The following is a 9013-nucleotide window of genomic DNA, read 5'->3' as shown; positions in this document are numbered from 1 at the left end:
TATGTACTATAAATAATATATGTTCATGTGTCTGTATGTAAGCTATAGGCCAGAAAGACATACTTGTGTCAACAGAAATGTAAACCTGTATATTCAGTCAAGATGTTTTGGTTTGTTTTATAAGAAGGTCATTCTAGGAATGGGCATTGGAATTTATTGCTATAAATTGGTTCATTGCATTGTTTAATTGTGCAGCTCTCTGTGTATATTGTGTTTGTCCCCATCAAACACAAATTAAAGGAAATAAATGGGAGATTTTCAGCAGCTGTATAAAGACAGCCGGCCTGCTTTTATGTTTGTCCTTGTATTTGCCCGTTTGCCTTAAAATATTTATAATGTTTGTATACATTTTCTTTACCCGTTTTATCTGTATGACAATCCTTTCTTTTCCTTTCATTTATCAGGCGAAGTCTACCTTTTCTTGACGTCTCTATTTTTTCCAAGACAATCATGACAGCTGCTCTTTTTTCTTGACCGGAGGTCATTAAAACTCTTCTCGACGAGATGTTTTTGCTTTTCTTGAAGGAATCTTGAAACTATTCCAGACATGCCTTCATGAATATGGCCAGGCAAGCGTCTGTTTAAGGTTAAGCCAGGTTTCGTGACTTTGCCTTCAGAGTGTGTGTGTGTCTGAGAATGAGTGAGTGTGTATGCACGAAGGTAGTTAGGATTCTCTGCTTCTAAATCGAGCGTGTCAAAGTACACCTGGAGATAAAGACATAGGAGGAGGGCCTGCTGAGTTGTTAAAGTCATCCATCTATGTCCATCGCTTCATAGCTCAACCACCCCCCGTAGCTCCTGCTTGGTTGGGGTTGCATGTGGAAAATATTCCTGTCGGTGTGAGTAAGAGTGTGAAAAAAGAGAAGGAGAAGTGTGAGGGAAGTATTGATGACAAGTGCCGACACGGAGGTCAAAAAAGGGGAAAAAGCACCAGAAAGCTGTTCATATCTCTGTATGTGTGTTTGTGTGTAAATGCATGTCCATTCTTACCTTGTAGGTTCGGCAGGACGGGTTGAAAGCATTAGTTCCACAAACAAACAAGGTGTCTTCATTTTGCTGCAGGAGGACTTTAATGAAATTGTGACACTCGTCCTTCAGGGAGCGCAGGCCAGGAGAGAGAGAGAGAGAGAGAGAGAGAGAGAGAGAGAGAGAGAGAGAGAGAGAGAGAGAGAGAGAAGACAGGACGTCCGCACATTAGTTTCACATAGACACATTAACACAAAAGACCACATGTGGTTTTTGAAACAAGAGGCACTTTCTTTACTTTCTTTCCTTCTTTCGAATTACAGCATGCACTACTCTGCAGACGAGTGAGAGGAATGTGTAACAAACATCAAGTGTATTATGATCAAATAAAGCATTTCTTCATGGTACATTTATCAATTCATAATTGATTTTCACAGCTTTGTTACAAGGTACAGTAACTCTAGAGGGAAAACAATTAAACTGCAATGATGTGAAGATTCTCACTGATATACATTGTTATATGAACTGCATTAATAGCGTCATTGCACCTGCAGGGTCTCGGTATCGGTTAACGAAAGAGAAACAGAGGGACTGTGAGAAATAACATCTGTTGCAGTGTGCATCACATAATGTGTGATTCTTTAAAGAAGTGTTTGGAGATGAATACGGTGACACTTGTTCTATAAATGAAGTTGAGGAGTGAAAGCACAGAGGTTGCAATGTTTGTTCGTTTTTACTTTACCTTGTGTTTCCCTTTCATTCTGCAAGTGTCCACATCAGCCTGTCTGGACTTCCATGTCATTTTCTAGAGAAAAGAAAGATATAAGGAAGGAGAGAAAGAGATAAGGAGAAAGCAAACAAGAAAAAAGACATTACAGAGCTCAATAACCAATCTATACTGTGATCAATAATCATCATCTGAAATTCTCTATCATTGATTTCCCTAATGAGCCACCTGCTCTGGGGTGAACTTTATTCTAAGCGCTGATTGGAGATCAGCTTACCTCCTTGAACTTCTAATTCTCTGTCAGGGTGGAGGAAATACAATGCTGACCCTGGATGAGAAGGACAGATCCCGCCTCAGAGCTCATTTATGTTGATTGATAGGCTGTCTATCCTTGTCCACACACACATGCGCGCACACACACACACACACACACACACACACACACACACACACACACACACACACACACACACACACACACACAAACACACACTGCCTTGGCTTGTAGTTCAGCGCCAGCAAGAAGGCGCCAGTTAACTACAAAATCCAAATAACTCTTTCACTGTCACACACACTTATCATTCAATGCCAAGTTATATATCGTATCCAACCACATATGCAAACAGACACACACATTCACTACTCCCCCCCCCTGAGTAGCCAGTGGTCAGCACTGATCCGATGGTTCAGACCGCTGCCTACCCGCCGCTGTTGTACAACATGTTGGGGGCTCGGCCACTGATTAAAGACCCTCGGTCGTCAATCAATCTGCACGTTTCCCATTGGCCTTTCATGTGCAGCCTGCTCTCATTAAGACCCACTCTGCGGGCTTTGACATTGAAGTGAATGAGGTGGAGGGATAGCGGGTTTTTGTATACACTAGAATAGCCTTGTTTGAATCCTGTTTGCATACATTATGTTAAGGGTAAATGATGGCAGTGAGAAGTGGTTGGGATGGAATGGAGAGGGGTTATTACATTCGAGGGTCTATGTAAATATGAAGCGCTTTATGAATAATCTGAATATATACAATGTGATCAACTTCCTCTCTGCATCCATCTTGTCTTTCTCGCCCTACTGCAATTAATCTCATCCTGCCCTTTTTTGGCCTTTTACCCTCATGTTCCTCCCCTCCTCCCTCACTTCCTTTCAGCTTGCGTTACACGCCCATCAGACCTTCCACTGTCCCAATGAGGAGCGTGGATGACGCAAGAGGTTTGTGAGCTGATTGATTGAATAATCTTCTTATCAGGGTCAGAATGGCCAGCACGGCTCCGGTGAGTGGGTGAGTGTAAGAGAGGATAAGTCTTCTGGCAGGCACACATACACACCCACGTGCAAACAAAAACAAAGTGTGGCACTCCAGATCCAGGTTATTAGGGTTACGTTGTCAACCACGACACACTGAGAAAAACAAGTCCTCAGAGGCAGACGTCTCACTCACCTTGCTGAAAAAGATCTCATCACTGTTGGCAGCGTCTGTGTCCACCGTGTATATGTGATCCCTGCGAGTGAGTGAGGTAGGGCAGGAGAAGGAGGGAGAGAGATGAGAAGATAACAGTCAGACAGCAGCAGACAGTCAAAAAATGCAACAAACAATAAACCCATTTCTCTTCTTCCATGTTTCCCCCTGAAGGCAGCGAACAACGTCAGAAATAGGGGCTTTGTATAAACTTTGTTCAAACTTCAAAAAATGACAATAAACAAAAGGAGGCCAGAGCTATTTGCTCTGTCAGACAGAAACAGTCAACAAAGGTTTAGAGCGCGGTGGCGCAGGCTCCAGGACAAAAGCCTCTTTGTCCCAGAGAAAGGTCTTGAGGGGGGGGGTGGGGGAGGAGGGGAAGGTTGAGACGGGAGGTGCCAAGTCACTCAGAGCTGTTCAGGTCAATTAAGCCTAGTGTTTGAGCCACAGGAAATCTACACTAACACTCATTATAGCTCAGACAAGAAGACTTGTGTGTGCTGGCCTGGAAACATACAGACTTCTCCTGTATTACAGCGTTCTGCCATATAGGCCCCAGCAGGGCATATGGAAGACATAAAGCCCACAAGGGTTAACTACATCTCAGACAGACGGACCGGCTGGACCCGGCGTGAAGCTACACCTACTTACCGTGGAGAATTAGGGTGCAGACAGGGAGAGGGAGGGTACTGTTGTGGGGCAGAAGGTGTGAGCCGAAAATACAGTAAGAAAGGGGGATTTACCTCGTTTGAGAAACAAAGGTGACCGTGCCAAATTATGTAACTGCTTTAATTTGTTGGAGATTAGCTGTTGAACGTGTTTTTAATCAAAGTGTGTAACAGTGGCATCGTCAGACTCACAGCTTAATTACGTTCCAGCTCCCCAACCTGCGCCCAGCCAGTCTGCCTGCCTTGCTCTCTCATTAACTAAATCTAATAAAGTCTTTGGAGGAACAGGCATCTTGAAATGAATCCACTTATATCGCTTTCCTGGGGGCCACCGCCATCTCCTCAAAGATAAAACACAGTCTACTGTACATTATCAGCCACAACGCTTACATTGAATAATTAATCTTTGAGAGCAGTGGAAATTAAGAAAACAGAGACGCTTCTCCGTTAAAGCCACAGGCAAAATCTCCGTACAATGTTTGCTTTGTTTTTCGTCAGTACTCCTTCCTTCCATTTCTAGACTGACAATTAAGTATGCAACAATTGATGAAGTACAAAATGAAATATGCAATTGATATGACTATCTAAAACATATATGTAGATGACCATATATTCAATATTGCAATAAAACTAACCTGTTGTCTTAATTTATAAATTGGTGAATATCCATTCCTAATGAGCAGAGCACAGGATTCGGACTCCTTTCAAAAAGCAGTTTTTGCTTTATAATATTTTGCTTTGAAAAAATCTCCTTCTTTAAGAACCCATTAGAAAAACACTTTTTCATGCAATATTAATCCATGAAAAGAGAAAAGAAAAGGAGGTCAACTTTGGGTCACTGAGATGCATGCCATGCCCAAATGCCAGATGCTGACTGTCACTGTGTCTGCATTGACTAAAAAAGATTCAGAGATTCAGGGCCAAAACCTCAAACGTTGCTGCAAAATGTTTTTTTATCAAAGCTCTCTGGTACCATTACCATTTCATTTCTCAGGCTCATCGATGTGGATTGAATTTCTGGGGTGCCTGAAGGGCCCCTTTGTGTTTTACAGTTGTGTTCACCTTGCTGCCAGGGTAACAGGATACATATCATGTGCCGATACAGTACATTTGATTATTTAAATTACAGCTGTAATTTGTCAAAAAATGAACCCGATCCCATCCAAGATAAGACAGTGAGGAAGAAACATTTAAATGGAAAGAAAGGTGATGGCAGATAAGGGTGTTTGATGATTTCCTAAAGTTCTCAAACTTGCTAATCGAACTTCGTTTATATCTTATTATAAAAATGTGAACTTTATATTAAAAAGACAAAACTTAATCAAAAGCTATTAAATCAGAGGATTACTTGGCGGATTTAGTGTAATCCCGTGGGTTATTTTACAGCCTGCAATTTTGAAGCAGCTCATGAACAATCTGTAATTGACTGCGCCATAATTTTCGACAGTAACCTTCCCCTGTCCTGTGCCTCTCCTCTCCTCTCTTGTCCTCTCCTCTCTTGTCCCGGTGCTGACAGTGACCTCGAGGGTTGAGGGCTTCCAGCCGCACGCTTTTTGGTTCCAGCTGCGATTAGAAGGAGCCAAGCGATGAGGCGTCCCTCAAACATCCTGACTAGAGATGGAGAAGGACAATGGAGCGGCTGTGTCTGTGTCAACACCAGCTCTCTAAACACACACATGTGCAAGGAGACCCCCCCCCCCTCTCCTTTAACTCCAACATGCTCACACAAACACACACATGGACCCTTTCCCCTCTTCACCACTGCACCTGAACTCATATTACAGCACTCCCCTCTGGTGTGTGACTCACAGCTATATAACTCTATTCAAGAGACTACAAAGGTGGTATTGTATGTTGTAGACCATTAACTACAAATCCAATTAAGTTAACGTCATTACAGACCATTTTCAAAAGCAAACCTGACATTTTAAAATTGATTTTCTATCTTCCAGACAGCCACTGGTTTCCGTTTATCTATTGACCTATGAAAATCAACTTGCAGAGTTGCTAATCTGTTTGAAATACAAGATGCATCATAGGCAATAGATTCACTAAACTTCCTGGAAAAATTACGTTATTGTTGAAGTATATTCTGACATGTGACATCCTTACTGAAAGGCTTTGCATTCAAATAATAATAATAATTGGAGTTCGTTGATATCAACACCAGCGCTGAAACAAACAATAATGTATTAACTGATTAATCTGCTGATGATCATCTTGATTCATAGTTTAATCAATTGGTCTAAATAATGTTAAAACCCTCAAGATATTCAACCTGCAATCCCCACAGAGAAGCTGCAACAGGATACTTTTTGAAAAGTTGGTAAAAACTATTGACATCCAATTGTAGCAATATCTTTTAAAGTATCTGCCATTTTCTTGTTATGACTGTTCAAAGCCTGAAACACAGACAGCCTACTGACCTAGAGGCCTTAAACCGAGGTCAGATTTCAAGACAGTTCATGCCCACTAAAAATAGTTCAGGCTAAACAACTGACCGAGTTCACGCTGCTGTTCTGTTGGAGCAGGACTAAAGATCTAAAATACAACCTAAATGCAGTTCAGAGTGAATATGATTATTTGTTTTCTAGAAAAATCTATTTACATTACAGATGTGCAAATTAACATTTTACGTGTAAAATAATTTATAGGAATTAAACATATTTGAAGTGTTATGATCATTTGAGATCAGGTGATCAGGTTTGGTTAAAACTCATAACAAAAGTGCAAAAAAACTCTTTGTAGTTAAAATACTTGTAAGTTAACTTAGAATTTTCTTCTGTACCATAAGTGTAAATCCATTTATCTATTGCATTAGTTACTATTACATTTCGTTTTGAGTGTTGAACCACTTACACCACCATGTTTCACACTGCGTCAAACACAATTAACAGAACACTAATGTCTGCAGCCTTGAGACAATTCAAACTTCATAATGACTCTCTAGCAGGGTTTTATTGGACCTATGGATGGTAAAACAACCATCTCCGGATTACTTTGATTCTGAAACAGACCTAAGGATCTAAGAAAAGCTAAACTGTGATAAGGATGTCCCTTTCTTTGACTTTTAAGCAGATTTATGAAAGTTAATTTGAAGGGACATTAAATCTCTTCCTCTGCACCCCAACAAATCTCCAGCGCTCCCCTGGGGAGACTAACAGTCTCAAAAAACCTCAGACTTCTGCCAACCACTGGACCCAAATCTAATCGGTTTAATTGAGTCTCAGACTGTTGAAACAGGTCTGTCCTTGGATACTGTTCTCAAGAGACGTCATTTACTGAAACTCAACCAAAGATGTTTTGCTGCAAGCCCTTCTCATTCCCATCTTTGTCTCACCCTCAACTGTAACCCATGAGTCAATCATGCTCTGCACAGCACAGTGCTTTTACACAAAGAATAAGGGTCTACTGTTTTGTGGCTATGCTAGCAAATGTACAAATCCGTATGATCGTTAGAAAAACTAAATAACAAAAGCCTTTGACAACCAACAAGTGCAGAACATTGGTTTCAATGTGAATCACTTGTCGGGGGCTTTGCATTTCCCGAAATTCACTGAGTAGGACGGAAGGTATGCGAACATCCTCTTAGACAGAAATATGGAGTCACTGTAATAGGATGAAAACAGACACAGAAAGAGCTGAATGATCAAGACAAGACAGTTGACCAAGTGAGCATGGGCAAGAGTGTGAGATAGTGTACAAGGGTCTCCGTCGGACATGGAGCCATGCGTAACCATGAGAACACAGGGGCTTTGTGGGGAAGAATGTCGTTTTCATAACAGCGCATTTCTTCTGGGGTAACTGAGGGCCAGCTGTGTCCATCTGCAGGGCCTTTGTCAAACTATCTAGTACTTCTTTAGCAGTAAAGAGAGGAACCGATTAGCATGCACCCCACACCTTTTGCCACCACCCCTCTTTCCACAAACTAAATGCCTGCACGTCCACCCTCCTCTCCACCTCCCACCCTTTTTTCTATCTCATCACCCTCTTCACCCATATTCCTCTCTGTTCATAACTGGATCATCAGTGGTGGAGGAGGGTCCATTGTGCATTGTCTTTGCATCCCCTGGTTCAAATCCCCTTAACAAAGTGAAAGGGATGGATTGGGGACTCCAGCAGGCACCTCTGGGCTGTGAGGCCAGTTGCTGAGGTTCTGAATGGGCTGAGGGCACGGAGAGGCCCTCGCTGATGGGATGGCATGAAATACAACAAGCCAGAGTTCACTCCCCCCAAAGTTGAGGCAGGTTGTTCTTTTCGAAGGTTGAGATTCTCCTTATGGTTTTCTACATTCTCTGCACATCCCCTCTTGTGAGTTTGTGCATATGAGTGTATGTGTGTGTGTTTGTGTCAGTTAGGCAGGCATGCATACTAACTGCATAAAAGATGTGGTTCATTTTACATTTATTGATTGAAATCTATCCAGTAGTCTCAACATGTGCTTCAAATCTTCTGTTTTTTGCAAGAGATCCCAGTAAGTGGATAAGTAATTTTGACTCTGAGGTTAGTAATGTGCTTTCCAATAACTTAATTTGTGCCAATAAATTAATGATGTGCACACCAACTAAGAGAGCATGACCTTCAGCAATATTCCTAACATTTTAACACATGGTAACGAGATGTGATGGATTACAACCATGTTTTATAATTCACCATACCATCAATATATCCAAATATCTCGATATTTAAAACAGATTTTAAATTGCCTGACAACTTTTAATTTGCATTGCATTGACATTAGGATAAACACTATTCTATGTGCACCCGATAGCAGCCAGTAATGCGGAAACAATACTTAAAGTATATAGCTGTCTAAAACTAGTTTCCAGGGTATAAATAACGGTAAATAATTAAATCAATGAAATAAACTAGGTTTATTGAAGAGAAAAAAGTCTGTATTTGTATAAAGAACTCAATATCAAAACACCAAGTCTGGCCTGCCTACACATATATTTTTTCTCTCCATGCTCTACATCCAACACAAATTAAAATAGACACTGTATTCTGACTTTAACACTGTTCTTCTCAACTATAGTTTTAACAGTTAGAGTCATGTGTGTGTTTAAATGTCAAACTAACAGTAATCAGAGCTCCAACAACACGTAACCCACTGTGCTGTTACAATAACTTGATACTAAATTGGAGAACATACATCTACTATTATGTACTACTATTGGCATTCACTGTGTA

The 9013-nt window shown here is 41.1% G+C and overlaps 1 protein-coding gene across 2 annotated transcripts in view; it reads right to left on the bottom strand.

The window, feature by feature from the left end:
• Nucleotides 1–9013, bottom strand: part of sema6a (sema domain, transmembrane domain (TM), and cytoplasmic domain, (semaphorin) 6A) — a 105451-nt gene that overhangs the window by 46785 nt on the left and 49653 nt on the right. For both annotated transcript variants that reach the window (XM_079689167.1, XM_079689168.1), the window contains exons 4-6: nt 3138–3198; nt 1709–1771; nt 991–1092 (exon numbers count right to left, since the gene is read on the bottom strand). In XM_079689167.1, coding sequence (XP_079545293.1) covers nt 991–1092; nt 1709–1771; nt 3138–3198 — 226 coding nt within the window. The remainder of the gene's footprint in view (nt 1–990; nt 1093–1708; nt 1772–3137; nt 3199–9013) is intronic.

Source organism: Notothenia rossii (genome assembly GCF_949606895.1).
Source record: "Notothenia rossii genome assembly, chromosome: 6".
Taxonomy (NCBI): domain Eukaryota; kingdom Metazoa; phylum Chordata; class Actinopteri; order Perciformes; family Nototheniidae; genus Notothenia; species Notothenia rossii.
This window is presented reverse-complemented; position numbering and strand designations above follow the sequence as displayed.